Consider the following 22,135-nt stretch of genomic DNA (forward strand, 5'->3'; position numbering starts at 1 on the left):
CTTTATCCCAGGCCTTATCTTTTCACAGCAGACCCTGACACACACATAGCAGGAAACTTACAGTTAATCATTATTCAAGGTCCCAGGCTGCTGAAGTGAGCCAGAACGCACCACAGACCTCCTCTTCAGCCCTCTCCGTGTCATTAAACACAACTGGAGAATGGAGAAATGGAATAATTGTATAGTTTATAAACTGCTGTGAAACAGACTATACAGTAAAAACTGTGGAGCGTTTTGTTTTTAGCATCTTTTAGTTCATTTTATCAGTTTTTGGTTCAACGTTACTCTCATAACATGGTTTTCAGCTAATACAGGTAACTTAACGTTAGCAAAAACGACTTCAAATGACTGTAAAGTTGCTCATTGTCTGCTAAATGCGTTAATTAGCAACACTAGCTACAGTGTAACGTTGCCACGCAACATCAAGTAAAAAGTTACTGGCTCTTTAATTAAGGTGAGAGCTTTGTTTTCGCGGTTTGCTACTATTTGGTCTGTGTTGCGTTTACTGACCTCACACCTTTTCAGCTCTGCTTGATGCTGCATTGACTTCATGCTGTGAAACAGTTGTGGTTTGACGACAGATTTGGTCGCGTGAGGGTTAGAAATACGTTTCATTGACAACATAACGTGATGTCCATCAGATGTGGGGTGTTTGGTTTTTAAGCACTTCCATATTATTGAGCGCCAACTTATTTTTCGGTTTTAATTACAACGTGGATGTATTAATTCCTAATGTTTATGAAAGTACTGGTTTCCATATACATAGAAAGTTATACTTTCTTTCCCACTCATTAGATTTGGGGGCTCCAGGTTGAAGAAGCTCAGATTTACTGACATTCATGAAGTGTCTGGTGTACAGATCAGGACTTAATTTCATAAATCCCCATTTATTGGTCGGAGATCAAAGAGGCTGCACACAAAACAATGAAGGGATTATATGTGACTACATAAAGATAACAAGAACAGAGAAATGACTTTCTTGAATTACTCCACTATATCTTTACATAGTAAATATGAGTTCGTAAATGTTCTGAACGTTGAGTGCAGCATCTTTAAACAACCGTCGTCTGTTAAAGAGTCCAGACAGCGTCATCTTCTTTTGTTTTATTTCCTCCTAAGCTAAGTTCTCGCCCCCCCACACACACACATGGATCACACACACAATTCAACCCAGAACTGTGACAATGCATGGAGAGGAAGGACGGATACAAAAACATTTACACAATAAATTAAGGCAAATATCAGTGGGTTACAAGACGTGGCAATAAACTCAATGTGTAAACCCAGGGGCAGAGTTCAGGAAAACAAAAACCTAAACATCCTGTGCATTGCTTCACAATAAAATGTCATACTTTCATCTCATATCACGATACAACTGCTATATTGCAGGGTCATTGCATGTTGGCATTTACCATTTTAGTGAGATTTTTAACCAAACATTCAGCAAATGTTATCAATATATCCATTTATCAATATTTGGGCAACTGGTATGCACTCCAAAGATTAATAAACATTACAGTTTACCCCACACGTGCACTCCTACTCTGTAACAGACACACAAATGATGCAAAAATGATCATACATACTGAGATTTCTTTTGAATTTGGAAAATTAGGACCTTCATTTTTCACCATAGTTGGATCTTTAGAGAGCCCTCACAGTGACCTCTCACATGAATTTTAAATCAAAACTTCAAAAAATTATTGAAATATAAGGCAAAGTGATAACAGATTCTGTTCTACGATGGCGGTGTCCGACAAACGTCCTACAAACATAAACACATCCAAAATAACGCAGGTTTTGAAAGTAATAAAACAGTGGAAACATGTAATGGGATCAACTGATTGTCATTTTCCTCGTGAATAAATAAATAAAAACTTAATGCAGTCACAATGTACTAGTCTCGCTCTGGCTAGTCCACATAGCATTCTGGGATAGGAGAAAAACATGCTCTGGTTTATTGGCATTTGTTTAAACCAATCACATTCATCATGGGCGGGGCTAAGCACAGAGAGAAGCTACGGTGCCGCTGCAACATAGGATGGGAAGGAAGTGGTTTTAGTCGTCAACAGAGACCTCTGATTGGACAGGTAGTCTAGCTAGCTGTCTGGATTTACCCTGCAGAGACCTGAGGACCAGGTAACCATAGTCCTCAGATTGGACAGATAGTCTAGCTAGCTGTCTGGATTTACCCTGCAGAGACCTGAGGACCAGGTAACCATAGTCCTCAGATTGGACAGATAGTCTAGCTAGCTGTCTGGATTTACCCTGCAGAGACCTGAGGACCAGGTAACCATAGTCCTCAGATTGGACAGATAGTCTAGCTAGCTGTCTGGATTTACCCTGCAGAGATCTGAGGACCAGGTAACCATAGTCCTCAGATTGGACAGATAGTCTAGCTAGCTGTCTGGATTTACCCTGCAGAGATCTGAGGACCAGGTAACCATAGTCCTCAGATTGGACAGATAGTCTAGCTAGCTGTCTGGATTTACCCTGCAGAGATCTGAGGACCAGGTAACCATAGTCCTCAGATTGGACAGATAGTCTAGCTAGCTGTCTGGATTTACCCTGCAGAGACCTGAGGACCAGGTAACCATAGTCCTCAGATTGGACAGATAGTCTAGCTAGCTGTCTGGATTTACCCTGCAGAGATCTGAGGACCAGGTAACCATAGTCCTCAGATTGGACAGATAGTCTAGCTAGCTGTCTGGATTTACCCTGCAGAGATCTGAGGACCAGGTAACCATAGTCCTCAGATTGGACAGATAGTCTAGCTAGCTGTCTGGATTTACCCTGCAGAGATCTGAGGACCAGGTAACCATAGTCCTCAGATTGGACAGATAGTCTAGCTAGCTGTCTGGATTTACCCTGCAGAGACCTGAGGACCAGGTAACCATAGTCCTCAGATTGGACAGATAGTCTAGCTAGCTGTCTGGATTTACCCTGCAGAGACCTGAGGACCAGGTAACCATAGTCCTCAGATTGGACAGATAGTCTAGCTAGCTGTCTGGATTTACCCTGCAGAGATCTGAGGACCAGGTAACCATAGTCCTCAGATTGGACAGCAGTTGTTATGTTTTGATGCATAAACAGCATTCCACAAGCCCAAGTTCCCACTTCTACGATATACTATATTATAATATTCTGCCGTTCAAGTAGACTCGTTGCATCCAGCATTAGTATCATCCCTTTATGATAAAAAAGCAACTTATTAATAACCTAGGAAAGTACTGTTTAAGGTGAAGACATCTATAGATTTTGTCATGAAATGAATTGTCTTTGCAGTTCCCTCACACCCAACAGGGGCACAGGGTGTCAGTACAGGATGTAATGAACAATGAAAGCTAATTTCCTGTAGACTAACAGACAGATAAGATGGGTAAAGACTGTTTTTCCTATTGCAGAAATTTCTACTTGTCATAGCAGGAAACACACACGTAGAACTAATGTTGACAATTGTTTTGTTCCACTGTAGTGTCCCAGTAAGTTATTAGTTCCATCTGTGTTTGACACGTAGTGCACCATGCAAAATGAAATGGTAAAAAGGCAAATAAGCAACAGGTGACACTGGCCACAACCATATTTCATGGAGATTATACACCTCAATGTTTGGCAATCAAACAGGTGCAGAGCTAAACCAATATACTAAATATGTAGGTCTATAGACATATTAATCTAAAATCAGGCAACGTTAAAAAGGTGATAATTGGATAAAATGACTGACAACAGGACAGTAAAGGACACATGGGCTCTATTTTCCAGCACACACTTTAACAAGTAGCACTATAAAATGATGAACTACGTCTCTGTCCGTCCTCCGTCAGCATGATTACGGAAAAGCTTCCGGCTCCATTTTAAAACCTTTGTTGGAGGGTGGAGCAGGGCCCATTAAAAGCGGATCTGAATCGCATGGCAGATAAACTAATTATTCTCAATAGCACCGCACGATTCGGCATCTGTGCTGCATTCATGTAGTGTTGAAATAATCGGAAAACACACATTTTAACACGTTTTATGCGTCTGGCATCCATCACAGCTACAAGTCAAGTGATGTCTGGACTGCACCAAGTTATTATGAAAATGGGTGACAAATTCAAAGGTAAAATATGAATGAATGGAGTATTGGGGATGTGTTATAGCTATTGAGATGGGGACGATCTCGTTTCCCCCAGTACGTCAACACTTGAAATGATCACGTCTAAGCTATAGAGGGAGACAATTTGGACATAGTGAGAAATTAGGGACCGTTAAGACAGCGTTCTGCTCCGCCCATCATCACAATACCCTTTTAAAGACTGCTGTTGATCCTCCAGTACTCAGAGAATCTACCACAGAGCATTAAGACCGCCCTGGAGACGCGGGGTGGGGCAACGGAGGACACTTAATGTCCACCACAAATGTGCAGTCCATTAGGCTTTAGACGGCATAATTAGCTTGCTTCCGCTGCAGGTTTGTAACGCGCCATATTTCCTGCTGGGTGAGTCATTCTTTTTACGGGCCACTGTGATTAGCACAGCTGTTAAAAATAAAAACAAAGATATGAGACGTGTAATGCAACTGATTGAGGACGAATAATCATCTAATCCACTTCCCCTATATGAGCAATAATAGCAGATACACTTGGGTTCTTGTGAGGAAAACAGAGCCCTACACATGAGCTTCCTACGGGAGGTTATAGATTCTGACGAGTACAATATATATCTTTTGGTGAGTATGTCGACAGCCGTTTCAGGTAATAAATAATAATAATCTGTCACGTTCCTGTACAGAGCAGCAGAGCCGCGGGGAGTTTAGTCTGGCCTGTTGCGTCGCCTGAGGCCGGGCGCGCGCTCTTCAGCGCCGACCTCCTCAATGTTTGTCTCATATGAGTCCTCTAGTGAAGGCATGAGCCGGGAGCCCTCCATCTCCAACCCTTCTTCTTCTTCTTCTTCACCGTCCTCCTCCACATTCCCTCCCCCGTCTGCTTCCTCTGGTACGAGCTGCTTCATCTCTTCACCTTCCGCCGCCGCTTCACCCTCAGCTTCCAGATGCTTCTGGTAGGCTGTTTCCGAGGCCTCTGCCGCGCCCGGAGACGCCCGCTCGTCCCCCAGGGACGCGTCCGCCGCCAGGGTGTCGTTGGCTTCCAGCGTCTCTATGAGGTCCTCGAGGTTCCGCTCGCAGGACGCCTCTGGAAGACAAGAGATAGGGTACAGGTCACTCTAACCATCCTCTAGAGCCTTTGTTTGGGTCCAAAAACATAAAAGATGAAGATGTCAGTAACCATTCAACATAACCATAACACCATAGACAATAAGCCATACGCCTATGTATAAATGACTTCATACAGGTCTCTCCCCAGCACAAAGACCAGGTACTTTCCCCATTTTCCATCCTATTAAAGTCATCGGTCTGGATATTGTAACTGGGAGATGACATTCTACTAATCTTGTGTTTTTGCCTCTTTTTATGGTTGATTCTCACATGCTGAAAGGAAAAGGGAAGCCTGAAATCTTTTCCGTACGGGACAAGATAAGGTACAAGGACTCTTCCTCTTCTTGGCAGTTGAGATAAACAGGATTTGTAACCTCGGGGTGTTTAGATTGTCTATTAGAAATGCTGAGTCATGTTTACAAAGGGGGCGTTCCTCACACTCTGGGATGTATCTACACCAGATCTTTCTTCTACCTCCTTGAAGACTTTCCACATTGGGCTAAACTTAGTTTCAGTTCTCAACTCTCTTATTTTGGTTTCCCTCTTAACCCTCTGGGCCCTGAGGCCATTTTTACAGTTTATTGTCCGTCTGGATTTATTTTATAACAACTTGTAAAACATCAACCCTGTTGTCTACAGTCAAGATATGAACATTTTTTTTAGGACAAACTGGATTTTGCTCTCATGACATTTAGTAGTAGCCAATAATAACATAATAATGTCATATGTATTGATATTACACCCACAGCAATGCTACACAAGCAAATATGTGTCTAAATAGTGCATCATTTGGCCTTCCATAGAGTATGTAGGCATTTTTGTCCCCTCTGGCCTTCCATACAAGAGGGGTGCTTTTATCTCCCATATATGGGCATGTACTTCCTGAAACAATAGACGGGACAGACAGGGCAGACGCGGAGGAGCGAGCCAGCGGCAGAAATGAGCCAAAACGCGATGAATTATGGACATAAAGTGGATCAATCTTGGATATAACAGTATGGATTTAAAGCCCAAAGAGGCTGAAGTTCCAGGCTGGATAGAAAACCCCCTGTAGAGGCTAGAAAGACCCGGAAAAGACCTCCGTAAACGTGAAAACGTCAGGATTTAAACGCAACCGAAAGTGAGTAAATCGCTTGTATGGTTCAAAAGTTATTAAACTATGAATCAGAGGTACTTTTTTACTCGTGGGCGAGTGTCTCGGGCTCAGAGGGTTAAAAACCCAAAACCCTATCACCAAACAAGTCTGGACCCAGCTTTTTTGTCCATCCTGTTTGGGACGGACCCATCTCTCAGTATACCAATAATCCTGGACCGGATGGAACCGGGGTCCCTGCAGTCCCAATAGGACCATAGGCCGTCCTCTGTCTTACACTTCTGTCTCCGGCTATTCTTTGAAACTGGGATTTTTCTGTATCTACAAACCGGCTTTTACTAGACAATTTATGCACAGTGTTGATTATCAACAGAATATGTCGTTCACTTCATAATAGCTCACATGATACATGTCTACATCACTAACCCTAATCATATTTTTGTCCCTTTTTCAGACTATTTTTTTAGTTTTCACTAACACTAACACCACCTTACTACCACTAGGTTTACTACCTTTTGGAATCCATGGTCAATAGCCCTCATTTATATAGAATTATACCTAATATTTGAGTTAAAAAGGCAGAAATTATGAATTGTTTTGACCAATATTTAAGATCAGAGGAATGAAAGTGATCAGTTGTATTTGCAAAGAGCGTTGGAAGGAATCCAATCCATGTTTTGTGTTAATTTGTTTAAAAAGAAACCCATATTTTACATATAGACGTTTTTTAAAGGGGTCAAATTTGACTCAAGGACACCAGGAGGGTTAAAAAAAAAAAGAAAAAAATGTATATATATATTGTCCAATATGAGACATAATCTGTGATAAAGCAAACGCTCTCATTTCACAGCCAAACGGATGTTTTCACAAACATCATTTTAGTTCCTGAGTGCAGAAATGAAGGATGCGGTCACAGAATCTTATGAATTAATAATTCATCAGCCTTCTTTCTGCCTAGTTTGACAGTTTCACAGATTGATCTGATTCATGTAGTACAGTCAGGACATAGTGAAATAACTAAGTTACCAACATCAATGAAAGTTAACACTTGCTTGGGGAAACCAGGATTGGGTCCTACAGGTCTGGATCAACGGAAGTACATTTCCAGGATAATTTGGGAATATGGGAAACAACAACAACAACATATCTGAGCTATCACGCTACACGCTGTCACTGGTGTGGTTTAGAGGAACATCTGGATGGTGCAACGAGGCAGGTCTGCTCGGTTCTTTCAGGGGATCCATTTAAAGATGAACAAATGTTTAGATCATTTCCTCTCTAACTGGGATGTTTCGGGATTTATTGGTGGGATTACCGATCCCAAACAACTTGGTTTTTTTCTCGGACCTTCCTCCACAGCGCTGTGGAGATAGAGCAGGCAACGGGAAACTAGTGTCCTGTGAAGTGCTAAACGGCGTTTTAATGTAGAAAACACCATCATTTTAATAAGTTATACTGGTTATGGATCCCCAGTGGGGGAAATTACAATTGAAATCCACACACATGCTCAGGAACTATTAATGCACTAATGGGGAGATGTCAGAGTGGGGGGGGCTACACTCTGTACTTTGGTCCGTAAAGGGACTTAAACCGGCGACCCTCCGGTTCCTAACCCAACTCCCTACGGACTGAGCAAGGCACGGTTAAGTTTAATGGAGGTTGCTTAATAGCAGGGGAAATGGCAAAATGGAAGAAACAGGAATTACTTAGGAAATGGCACATTTCCGTTAAAATGACCTCCAATCAGCAGCAACCTCCTGTTACAGTAATGATTACATCAGTGCAGTGGAACATCGTGGATACACGATACTACATTTATCAACAGGAACACATGGAGGAAATGTGGAGCCGGTTTTCAACAGAATCCACAGCCCGGGGGGGGGGGGGGGGGGGGGGGCTTCTTACTGAAACATGGTAGGAGAAGATAAGCCGGTTTCTTACCGGTGGTTTGGAGACTCAGCAGCAGTTGGTTGAAAAGCTGCAGACTCTGATAGGAAACCGCAAAAAAAGCACCGCAGCACCCACCATACAACAAACAAGCTTAGTTTCTAGTATGATGGGTGCTGCGGTGCTTTATTACGCTAGAAGTCGTATCTACAATAGTAGCGCCCATCTGATTTTCATCAGCTGATAGAAGCGTATCACAAACAGAATGGTATGCCTGGTATGTCTTATTAGTTATAAGAAATAGCAACACCTAAGATGATGTAGAACCCATCACGTACTGCAGTGTGTCCACCAGAGAGCCCGGACATGCTCATACTGCAGGTGGGAAATGTGCAGCATCGTCGGTTTTTCATATATAAGCTGCAAGATATATCTTTGTCTTATTGTTTTTTTTCATCCATTGTATCTGCTTCAAAAATCCCTTTTGCAAGTATCAATATCCCTCCTTTCTGTATCATATTGTCACATTATGTCGCCGTTCATCAATATTGAGGTAAAACGTATAGTAATATTATATTATTAATATCATCCAGAATGACAGATGAAGAGAACTTGCATGCAACCAGTCATCCGACTCTGCTACAAGGTTTGGTTCTGATATTTTTGCAAATTAGACTTCGACCACATTTGTAAATTTAAAACTAGATGCAAAACCCTTTTTTTTAAGAGAGAGATGTGTCTCAATGTGGCTGCTCAATTTGAATTTTGGTTTATCCCGGTAAAAACACACACAGCTGATGGCACACCAACACATGCACGGCTGTATCTTCACTGGTCTAGCCTGCCGGTTGCTAGCCTGGAAATCCAGACCCGAACCTGAAAGATTAAGGGTCTGGCGTTGAGTAATGAAAGGTTGGATGAATACTCCTTCTGCAGGTATCCAAATAAAAATGTATTTTCTCTCCTATATTCACAGAGAGTCCTGGGCATGTCCATTTTGGGACATGTCGATAGTTCTTCCTTTCATGAAAGCATGTTCACTGTTTGAGTAAAGCTGCATTTGATCTGAAGTCATTGAACTCGTCACGTATGAAGTCTTCTCCATCATTTACCATTATCACCCTATATAATTTATGTATATATATATATATATATATATATATATATATATATATATATATATATATATATATATCGTGTCACAATGTCATGTGGTGTTTTGGGTCTTTTGGAAAACTCCACCATCAGGTAACATGCATTACGCATGCATCCATTTTGACCAATGTAAGAATTTTAAAAAAGTATTTGGGGAGGGCAACTTTTCAGATACACTGTCTAATAAATTGGGGCATTTTCAAAATGTGGTTGAATGAATAGTAATGAGTGTATAAAGTTGCGTTATTTAATGTAAAATGAGCCCCTTGTGTCAATATGAGTAAATAAAATGTCTACTTTTTTACATATTTGTTTTAAAATCCACTCCTCAGTCACCGTTTTCTTTTCCTTCTGACACCGATTGGGACTAAAGGTTTGGGATGCCCGAGCTCCCTGGTCCCCCCAGATTACTGGCAGGTACCAGAGTCCTGATTCCTTATGGGTCAAAGAGGGTTAATCAGCCCACCGTTGGTGTTGAGGGGGGGGCAGTCCATTCCTCTCTTCTTCATCAGGTGCCGGATGGTCTGCAGCTGAGACATGATCTCGTTCTTCTGATCCTGGGCCACCGACTTCACACTGAAGACAAACCACAATCAAACACAAAGCTCTTAATGACCTCGCCCCCTCCACCCGCCGCACCCCCGACCACCTCACCCGCCGCACCCCCCCACGGCTCCGTCGATGCTAACGCACTCAAGGCCATCGGGGACTAGGCTCCGGGGCCTTCTCTGCACCTGTGGGCTTATGTAACCGTGTCTATGGACCTGGTCTGGTTGTTGTGTCTGTGTCTATGAAACTAAAGTGTTATAAAACAATAAATCTATTATTAGAATAAATGTGTGAGCTCATTTAATGACTATCATCCTAAGACACAGGAGCCCCTGGTCCGTGTTACACGCTGTTCAGACGAACATTTCATTTCATTTCTTTAATATGGGGGGTCATATAGAGCTCATTTCAACGATAGGTAACTGGAAGTCCTAAAACATCAAGACAAAGTCCAAAAGAAACACACTTCAATTAAGGATATTTACTATCAAAACCAGTAAAGGAATGTATACTGTGCTGCTGGTCAACGTGACTATATGTAACTTTGACTATGTGTAACTTTGACTATGTGTAACTTTGACTATATGTAACTTTGACTATGTGTAACTTTGACTATGTGTAACTTTGACTATGTGTAACTTTGACTATGTGTAACTTTGACTATGTGTAACTTTGACTATGTGTAACTTTGACTATGTGTAACTTTGACTATGTGTAACTTTGACTATGTGTAACTTTGACTATGTGTAACTTTGACTATGTGTAACTTTGACTATGTGTAACTTTGACTATGTGTAACTTTGACTATGTGTAACTTTGACTATGTGTAACTTTGACTATGTGTAACTTTGACTATGTGTAACTTTGACTATATGTAACTTTGACTATATGTAACTTTGACTATATGTAACTTTGACTATATGTAACTTTGACTATATGTAACTTTGACTATATGTAACTTTGACTATATGTAACTTTGACTATATGTAACTTTGACTATTATGTAACTTTGACTATTATGTAACTTTGACTATTATGTAACTTTGACTATTATGTAACTTTGACTATATGTAACTTTGACTATATGTAACTTTGACTATATGTAACTTTGACTATATGTAACTTTGACTATATGTAACTTTGACTATATGTAACTTTGACTATATGTAACTTTGACTATATGTAACTTTGACTATATGTAACTTTGACTATATGTAACTTTGACTATGTGTAACTTTGACTATGTGTAACTTTGACTATGTGTAACTTTGACTATGTGTAACTTTGACTATGTGTAACTTTGACTATGTGTAACTTTGACTATGTGTAACTTTGACTATGTGTAACTTTGACTATGTGTAACTTTGACTATGTGTAACTTTGACTATGTGTAACTTTGACTATTATGTAACTTTGACTATGTGTAACTTTGACTATATGTAACTTTGACATGTGTAACTTTGACATGTGTAACTTTGACTATATGTAACTTTGACTATGTGTAACTTTGACTATGTGTAACTTTGACTATATGTAACTTTGACTATGTGTAACTTTGACATGTGTAACTTTGACATGTGTAACTTTGACTATATGTAACTTTGACTATATGTAACTTTGACTATATGTAACTTTGACATGTGTAACTTTGACTATATGTAACTTTGACTATGTGTAACTTTGACTATGTGTAACTTTGACTATATGTAACTTTGACTATATGTAACTTTGACTATATGTAACTTTGACTATGTGTAACTTTGACTATGTGTAACTTTGACTATGTGTAACTTTGACTATGTGTAACTTTGACTATGTGTAACTTTGACTATATGTAACTTTGACTATATGTAACTTTGACTATATGTAACTTTGACTATGTGTAACTTTGACTATGTGTAACTTTGACTATTATGTAACTTTGACTATTATGTAACTTTGACTATTATGTAACTTTGACTATATGTACTTTGACTATATGTAACTTTGACTATATGTAACTTTGACTATATGTAACTTTGACTATATGTAACTTTGACTATATGTAACTTTGACTATATGTAACTTTGACTATGTGTAACTTTGACTATGTGTAACTTTGACTATGTGTAACTTGACTATGTGTAACTTTGACTATGTGTAACTTTGACTATTATGTAACTTTGACTATGTGTAACTTTGACTATATGTAACTTTGACTATATGTAACTTTGACTATATGTAACTTTGACTATGTGTAACTTTGACTATATGTAACTTTGACTATGTGTAACTTTGACTATGTGTAACTTTGACATGTGTAACTTTGACTATATGTAACTTTGACTATATGTAACTTTGACTATATGTAACTTTGACATGTGTAACTTTGACTATATGTAACTTTGACTATATGTAACTTTGACTATGTGTAACTTTGACTATGTGTAACTTTGACTATATGTAACTTTGACTATATGTAACTTTGACTATATGTAACTTTGACTATGTGTAACTTTGACTATGTGTAACTTTGACTATTATGTAACTTTGACTATTATGTAACTTTGACTATTATGTAACTTTGACTATATGTAACTTTGACTATGTGTAACTTTGACTATATGTAACTTTGACTATGTGTAACTTTGACTATATGTAACTTGACTATATGTAACTTTGACTATGTGTAACTTTGACTATATGTAACTTGACTATATGTAACTTTGACTATATGTAACTTTGACTATATGTAACTTTGACTACATGTAACTTTGACTATATGTAACTTTGACTATATGTAACTTTGACTATATGTAACTTTGACTATATGTAACTTTGACTATATGTAACTTGACTATGTGTAACTTTGACTATGTGTAACTTTGACTATGTGTAACTTTGACTATGTGTAACTTTGACTATTATGTAACTTTGACTATGTGTAACTTTGACTATATGTAACTTTGACATGTGTAACTTTGACTATATGTAACTTTGACTATATGTAACTTTGACTATATGTAACTTTGACTATATGTACTTTGACTATATGTAACTTTGACATGTGTAACTTTGACATGTGTACTTTGACTATATGTAACTTTGACTTATGTAACTTGACTATATGTAACTTGACTATATGTAACTTTGACTATATGTAACTTTGACTATATGTAACTTTGACATGTGTAACTTTGACTATATGTAACTTTGACTATATGTAACTTTGACTATATGTAACTTTGACATATGTAACTTTGACATATGTAACTTTGACTATATGTAACTTTGACTATAGTAACTTTGACTATATGTAACTTGACTATATGTAACTTTGACTATATGTAACTTTGACTATATGTAACTTTGACTATATGTAACTTTGACTATATGTAACTTTGACTATGTGTAACTTTGACTATGTGTAACTTGAATGTGTAACTTTGACTATGTGTAACTTTGACTATGTGTAACTTTGACTATGTGTAACTTTGACTATGTGTAACTTTGACTATGTGTAACTTGACTATGCGTAACTTTGACTATGCGTACTTTGACTATGCGTAACTTTGACTATGCGTAACTTTGACTATATGTACCTTTGACTATATGTAACTTTGACTATATGTAACTTTGACTATATTTAACTTTGACTATATGTAACTTTGACATGTGTAACTTTTCATCTGGTGACCATAAATGGAACAATAACAGCAAACGAGACTAACAGTAAAAAAGAACACTATTTAGATATGTTTTTTTATTAATGCCTCTGCTCTGGTCCTATTTCATTTTCAGCAGGAAGACGGCGCTACACTAACTCATTCTGATGGGTAACACTGGTAAAAGAAAGCAGGAGATGTCTTCATAGACGCCTAATTGTATTTTAATGTTATTTTAGGAGTTATCTGCTGTAGTTGGGCCTGATACCGGGCCATCACAGGCAAAGAGGAAATTAAATAAAGAAAACTAAAAGCTAGAGGGGAAAGGGAACGACATCGGAGTCACACGCGGTCGGGTTTTGAACAGATGGAGACAACTTCAGGATTGTAGATGATTAAAAAAATGTCCCTGAATTGTCCCTCAGGTACGTAGTGTGTCTATTTCATTCATAAAATGACTTTACAATGCTCGATGTGGTTGTAACCAGTAGCAGACATTAAATCACGCCCCCCTTTTATTTAGCGCAGACGTGTTTCTACTATTTTCGTTTGTTCTATATCCGTCTTTCTGTCCAATGCTCAATTTTTGTCTTTTAACCCTTGTATGGTATTAGGGTCAAATGGACCCATTTCAACTTTTTACAAGAAGATAAATGTACAAGTTACATTTTTATACCTGAAAATCAACGGCCTTTCCTTATTTTCTGTAATAAACATGTATTCCTGACTCAATTCAGAAATTTATTCTGGATATGACAACTTGTGTTTTTTCCAATATAACAATTATCACATAGTGGATTTTTAACATGAATTATAACCTTATGACAAAAAAACGAACCACAGTTCTAGAAGAGCCTGATTGCTTTCCCTAAATGTATACGCTATCTCAATTGTTTGAAATATTTGTCAATAGATTATGAAGTCAAATTTTATTTCAGAATTGTTTTTAAAACCCCATATAAGTCACGGGTCAGTTTGACCCAAATGACACGAGAAATTGAAGACAATACAAGGGTTAAGAGTGACATTTCATCTTTCTCAAACATTGCAAACGGTAGAAAATGTCACTTCTGCAGCCAGCCAGCCAGTGAGCTCCTTCACACTGCAGGCCTGCTAAAAGGAGACGGACAGGGACGTAAAGACGGGATCATGTTACTGAGCCCCCCCCCCCACCCTTACCAGTTAGTGAGCGGGTCCAGCTGGGTGAGGATGGAGTTGAGCATCCTCTCGGTCTGCACTAGTCGCTGCTCCAGCTCGTTCAACTGGTTCTCTGCACAGAAAACAAGCAGACAAGAGAGAAGAGACACCTTATCTCGGGGTTTGTTCACCACACTCTCAGGGAACCGAACACATGACCGAAGAAAACACACATATGCAAACACACACACACCTGCTTCCACGGACTTTTTGGCTCCTTTGGCACATTTGTCCTTCTGTGCCTGGTCATCTGCAGACTTGATCTGCGAGATGAAAAGAGAGACTTTTGACTTTGAGCTTTGAGTTTATTTGAACATTTAAAGTTTTTGAACATAAAAAAACAGCAAAAAAACAACAACAACATTAAAATAAAAGATTTATATACATACATGCATTCCTGCATACATATAAATAAAATGACAGATAAATAAGGTCATGTACTTATTAGCACAATCTTTCAAAATTGAAAGTTATTCAAAAAGGAACAAAAATGTTCCACGTTCAAAAGGAGTAGGAAGAAGTTGATAAACAACTTATCAAGTCCGACCCCCTTTCTCTACTTTTATCCTTTAGTAAATCTTATTCTTCAGTTATTTACACATCATAGACACAGATGCATACATACACAAACTCTTATAAACCCTCTTTTTTTGTTGTTCTTCCCTTTCTTCTACTTTCTATACCATCTATAGCAGATTACATAACACAGCCATACTAGACTTAGTATATAGACATGTTAGTATGTAGATACACTAGCATATGGACCCACCAGCATATAAACATACCAGTATATAGACGTATCGGTATAGAAGTATATTTATATATATATAAGAACAACAAGGTGTCTTTCCTTACCTTCAGGAACTTGTAGGCTGCAAACACCCCCACTCCGATGGCGTAGAGCGGCATCAGCGTGAACACGTAGCCCTTGTTGCTGCTGCTGCTCTTGAACTTGTCGCTCTTCATCTCCTGCTCCATCAGCTTCTTCATCTGCAGCATGTTCTCGGGGGTCTGGGGGGTCCCGGGGGCGTTGGCGATGGGCTGCCCCCTCACCGCGCCCGGGCCCAGACCAGCTGCTGGACAAAAGACAACCAGGGGACAAACAGGGGGACAGATGGTGAGGCTGCTGAGGAAGAAAGAGAGTGTGTGTGTGTGTGTGTGTGTGTGTTCATTAAACAGCATACGCATTTAAACCAGGCTTATTTCAGGAGATGTCTTTTCTAAACGGGGTTTAAATCCAATGGAAATGTCAGATTTAAAAGCACTTAGTTTAAGATATTAGCTTTTTTTTGGAAGGCCTTTCTTATTAGTTACCAATTTAAGAAACTCAAAGTGCATATTTCAATAAGATTGTTGGAGCCATTTCATTGGTTGAGCAGCGCGTGATGCTGGAGGTGTAAAAGTTATTTACCCCTTGTGTTGTCCTCGGGTCAAATTGACCCTTTTCAAAGTGGTCTTTGTCAGAAATGGTATTTCTTTCAACCAAATTGCCCAAAAATAACATGGATGATTCCATACAACATTACTTTCATTGAATTTTTTGGGTGTTTTGTTTAATCTTATAGCATTTAAATTATTTTGTTTAATGGTTTCCAAACAGTATCCGGACTAAACTCTGACATCTACCCATTTGAGATCCACTCAACATCCTCTGATCTTAACTATTAGTCAAAATAATTCACAAAAACGTCTGTATAATGTGATATAAATGAGGTTTGTTGACCATGAATTCCAAGAATAAGTGTAAACCGGTTACTAAACCAGCTAAGTTTTTAAAAAAGCTGAAAAAAGGGACAAATAAATCAGAAAAAGCGACAAAAACATCTGAAAATCCCCCCAAAAAACATTCATTTTCTATGACAACACAAGGGTTAAATGTGGCCTAATTGACCGTGGTTAAGTGTAGGATAAGGACTAACCCTTGTGTTGTCTTCCTGTCAGCCATGGTCACTTTTCTCAACATTATTATCGCTTTTTCTGACATTTTTGTCACTTTTTCAATGTCGTGGGTGCTTTTCTTTCTGTTTTTGATATTTTTAATCTTGACAATTTCTTATTTCGACGGCCCAGAAAACTAAAAACGGGTCAATTTGACCCGAGGATAACACGAGGGGTTAAAAGAAGAGCAGTTATTGTGTTTGATTTACTTTTGTTTACTGTAAATAAAACGGATCGTCATCTCCAATGTAAATTTAAAAACTCTTGGACAATTCTCATTACAAAGACACGCATTTACACGGATGCCGAGCGTTAAATTTCCGACCGAACACACAACAAACGTGCGCCACCGAGAATATTAAAAACACGCGATCGACTTTCAACATTTAGCTTTGTGAATATGGAGCTCGCCTAATAAAATAAACAGATTTATAACAATAGGACACAAGTTCCTGGGTCCACATTCAAAGTAGGTGATGACAACTTTAACTGTGACTGCATGAGTAGTTTTAGAAGTCTTTCCAGAACGTATTACACGGAATAAACAACCATAAAAAAGACGAGTTAAAGATTCTCGTTGGTGAGTTCTTATCAACAAGAGGGAGTTTTATGAGATGACATATCCAGAACGTTAGGCGTGCATCCACTGGTTTGCTGTCAGTGTTGTGAAATCAGTCCAAATCCAGATAGATTCCTCTCATCTTGATGCTGATTGACACCTTATGGACACGGGTTGGATCGGAGGGTTTCGCCGACGTGACGTTCTGGGCGTTAACCAGGACGGGCGGCCATTTTGGAGGTACTCGGTGAGTACGATGGAGTATTAAGGGCTAAGTCAGTGCTTCTCAAACAGTGAACACATGAAAACGAGACAACAAAGACAACGAGACAAAAGAAAGTCCCCCGAAAGCTAAGACGAGGAAATACGAATACGATACGAAATTAGCGCGTCACTTAAATACGTTACACCCCAATCACGCGGATAAGCCGCTAGAGTTTTTTCAGCGAAAATTTCAGGCATTGATGCACTTGAAATCTTTTCTGTTGCAGACTTAAAACACGATTTGATAAAGTTATTCTTTGTAAGTTTGACCATATGTCTTTCTTTCTTTCTTTTCTTTAATGTTAATACGGATAAAATGGACTTAAAAAGGACTTGGACCACGAGAAAAGGCACAATATTTCGTGAAATTACGCTTTTCGGTCTTCTTAGATCCGGGACGACCCGGTGATTTGTCGTTCAGTTGCGTATCTCGATATAGAGATTTTTTCCCAAAGACCCCCAGTTTGCTATCTACACTGTACACTATCTGAGTTATTTTCATAGTATTTTTTTTTTAATCACTTCTGGCGTTCCTACGCCTGGTTTTAAATAACTTTTGGAAACACATAATATTCCACGTGTTTTCCTCAGTCTGACCTATTGGTACGACCTAAAACACGACAATAATAACCAGTTTCCTTGACGATGTTCGGGATCTACTTCCGGTCTAATGACGCGTCGTGAAAACCCTCTATATCTCTCTATATCTCTGGGGCTGGGCAATATTTAGATATCATATTATATCGTGATATGAGACTAGATATCGTCGTAGCTTTGGAAGATCGTAGTATCGTGTCTTCTCAACTTACCAGACTGTTCTAGCTCTTCTATTATTTGCCTTTTCCCACATAGTAAGTGGTATAATAATAATAATAATAAATAATATAATAATATAATAATAATTAATGTCCTACTTCACTGTCCCACAAGGGGGAATTACAATTTACCCTATTATTACACACAGCCTGAACACACACACACGCTCAGTACCTACACACCACACCGGCTCAGTACCTACACACACACACACGCTCAGTACCTACACACACATGCTCAGTACCTACACACACACGCTCAGTACCTACACACACACGCTCAGTACCTACACCACACGCTCAGTACCTACACACACACACGCTCAGTACCTACACACACACACGCTCAGTACCTACACACACACGCTCAGTACCTACACACACACGCTCAGTACCTACACACACCCTCAGTACCTACACACACCACTCTCAGTACCTACCACACACACGCTCAGTACCTACACACACATGCTCTACACACCCATGCTCAGTACCTACACCACACATGCTCAGTACACACCACACGCTCAGTACCTACACCACACCGCTCAGTACCTACACCGCTCAGTACCTACACACACACGCTCATTACCTACACACACACATCATGCTCCGTACCTACACACACACATGCTCAGTACCTACACACACACATGCTCAGTACCTACACACACACGCTCACACCACCACACAACGCTCAGTACCTACACACACACGCTCAGTACCTACACACACACGCTCAGTACCTACACACACATGCTCAGTACCTACACACACATGCTCAGTACCTACACACACACCACACCGCTCAGTACCTACACACCACACGCTCAGTACCTACACACACACCGCTCAGTACCTACACACCACACACGCTCAGTACCTACAACACACACGCTCAGCACCTACAACACAGCCTCAGCACCTACCACACATGCTCACACACACACGCTCAGTACACCACAACACACGCCATACCTACACACACACGCTCCAGTACCTACACACACATGCTCTACACACACTGCTCTACACACACATGCTCAGTACCTACCCACACACATGCTCAGTACACCACACACACACATGCTCAGTACACACACACACACATGCTCAGTACACACACACACACATGCTCAGTACACCCACACACACATGCTCAGTAACACACACACACACACATGCTCAGTACACACACACACACACACAGCTCAGTACCACACACACACATGCTCAGTACACACACACACACATGCTCAGTACACACACACACACACATGCTCAGTACACACACACACACACATGCTCAGTACACCACACACACACATGCTCAGTACCTACACACACACGCTCAGTACCTACACACACCACGCTCAGTACCTACACACACTGCTCAGTACCTACACAACTACCACGCTCAGTACCTACACACACACGCTCAGTACCTACCACACACGCTCAGTTACCTCACACACACGTCAGTACCTACACACACAAACGCTCAGTACCTACACCCACACACGCTCAGTACCTACACACACACCCGCTCAGTACTACACACACACACACACACGCTCAGTACCTACACACAACACACACACACCGCTCATAACCACACACACCGCTCAGTACCTACACACACACACACCACCGCTCATACCTACACACACACACACACACACACCTCAGTACCTACACACACACACGCTCAGTACCTACACACACACACGCTCAGTACCTACACACACACGCTCAGTACCTACACACACATGCTCAGTACTACACACACACATGCTCAGTACCTACACACACATGCTCAGTACCTACACACACATGCTCAGTACCTAAACAACACATGCTCAGTACCTACACACACACGCTCAGTACCTACACACACACATGCTCAGTACCTACACACACACATGCTCAGTACCTACACACACACCACCACAGCGCTCATACCTACACACACACATGCTCAGTACCTACACCACACATGCTCAGTACCTACACACACACATGCTCATTACCTACCACACACACATGCTCAGTACCTACACACACCGCTCAGTACCTACACACACACACGCTCAGTACCTACACACATCAACACCATACTTGGTTCCCAACCCGCCTCCCTACTGCCCCCCCCCCCCCCCACATTACTGACAATTATCTCAAATTTAAGTGTGATATTTGTGCAAAGCACCGATTGTCAAACCCCAGAATATCGCCACATACGGTATCGAGGTGTTGGGTCGAGATTATCGTGATTCGGGTATTGGAACAGCGGGTATGGAGTCCACGACGCAGCGTTGCGTGCCGTGCCGTGCCATTCCCTCTCCCCGTTCATTTCGTCAGCTGTCCAGTCAATAAAGGCCTAAAAATCGTGATATCGTGATATTTCTCTCTCTGCGCATAGACACTTTACCGTGCTAAGGTTCATTAATTACACGTTACAGTACCCACGGTCACGTTAAGTTACTTTATCGGTGCACGAGCCCTTCCGTTTGGACCCTACAGTCTGCACGTAGTCTTCTGACGTGACCTTAGTTTTGGGAAACCTGGTCCGTGCCCGCCATAGCTCGTGCGCTCGAGGCTACATCACTACCGCAAGCCCTAAGGACCGAGGAGCCCCGCTGTGTCCTTCCGCCGAGGTCCTACCTTTCCGGGCGTAGCGCGGGTCAGACCTGGGCTCCCTCGCCCCGGTCCCGGACCCCGGTCCCGGTCCCGGTCCCGGTCCCGACGCCCAACATCCTGGGCAGCACCACGAAGGTGAAAAGCACCGCCGTGAACGCCATGGCGACCTGTTGTGATGTCGATAGAACCATCCTCGCGTGGACACACACGCACACACACACACACACACACACACACGGCACGAGACACCTGCCGAAAAGACGCAGCGCGAGCCGCAGGAAGAGGCGTCTAAAGAGGCGCGAGCAGGGAGGAACCGTGGAGAAGTCCGGCTAACAAACAGCTTACCCTGGTCCCCGAGACCAGCTGGGCTCTGATCCGCTGCATAACAACCACGACGACTTCCGGCAAGGGTATTTTCACAATAAAATAACAATAATATTTAATTTTAATTTGTTTTATTAATCCCCAGTGGGAAATTACAATTTACACTCTGTGTGCACACTTTGTTAGTAATCACACACAGTCCTGAACTACACACAACACCCACACACACACCACACACACACACACACACAAACACACACCACACACACACACACACACAACACACACCCGCACACGTGCCATGCACTAGACTCAGACTTCTCTATATTGAGCTTTTGGGAGGACTCCCGCGAGACATGTAGTTCCAGCAGCATTTTAGCATAATAAAATAAATAAAAAGAAATAAAAAAATAGAATAAAGAGTAATGATAGACAACAAAATAACAATAAGAACAACAATAAGAACAACACTAGAAAATTCCGCAGAATTTTATCAGTGTGCCTACTACTTGGTGCACATCCGAACAGCAAATAAACTTAATCAAAAATAATAAGTGTCTTAAACCCTTCAGAGAATAACTCTTTAAAACCTATTTAAGATGTTAGGACGTGTGTGTGTGTCTGTCTGTGTGTGTGTCTGAGAGAGAGGGAGACAGATGGATGTCCACCGACAGACATACAAAGTATGGTTGCCTGGTTACTAAGGACCAATAAAGCCTTCATCCTGTGATGTCATCTCTTTGATATGTATTCAGTTACGACTGCACCTGGCACCAACTGTTACAGCTATTAAGAGACTGATCCAAGCTCTCAAACAAATGATCATATCACCAAAAGGATACAAGATATCAATTATTGAGGTTCGTGGGCACCACAAGGC

At 40.7% G+C, this 22,135-nt stretch overlaps 1 protein-coding gene across 1 annotated transcript; it reads right to left on the reverse strand.

Moving 5' to 3' along the window:
* Positions 1 to 3,422: 3,422 nt before the first annotated feature.
* On the reverse strand, positions 3,423 to 21,122 carry ccdc107 (coiled-coil domain containing 107). Its single transcript, XM_032507700.1, has 8 exons — positions 21,033 to 21,122; positions 20,956 to 20,986; positions 15,571 to 15,788; positions 14,909 to 14,978; positions 14,698 to 14,788; positions 9,792 to 9,901; positions 4,610 to 5,167; positions 3,423 to 4,576 (listed from the first exon to the last, which is right to left on the reverse strand). Exons 1-7 carry the CDS (start codon positions 21,120 to 21,122, stop codon positions 4,791 to 4,793), a joined length of 987 nt encoding a protein of 328 aa, XP_032363591.1. The 3' UTR covers positions 3,423 to 4,576; positions 4,610 to 4,790.
* Between the last annotated feature and the right edge of the window lie 1,013 nt (positions 21,123 to 22,135).

This window comes from Etheostoma spectabile, unplaced genomic scaffold (genome assembly GCF_008692095.1).
Source record: "Etheostoma spectabile isolate EspeVRDwgs_2016 unplaced genomic scaffold, UIUC_Espe_1.0 scaffold00003926, whole genome shotgun sequence".
Lineage (NCBI taxonomy): Eukaryota > Metazoa > Chordata > Actinopteri > Perciformes > Percidae > Etheostoma > Etheostoma spectabile.

What these genes read in the sequence shown, in the direction of transcription:
- ccdc107 (XM_032507700.1), bottom strand. Translation starts at nt 21,122, where the DNA reads ATGGTTCTATCGACATCACAACAGGTCGCCATGGCGTTCACGGCGGTG. An exon ending in CAAAAAGTCCGTGGAAGCAG is followed by an intron (nt 14,789 to 14,908) that starts GTGTGTGTGTGT and finishes TTTTCTGTGCAG; the next exon opens with AGAACCAGTTGAACGAGCTG. An exon ending in CCCCCCCCTCAACACCAACG is followed by an intron (nt 5,168 to 9,791) that starts GTGGGCTGATTA and finishes CTTGTCTTCCAG; the next exon opens with AGGCGTCCTGCGAGCGGAAC.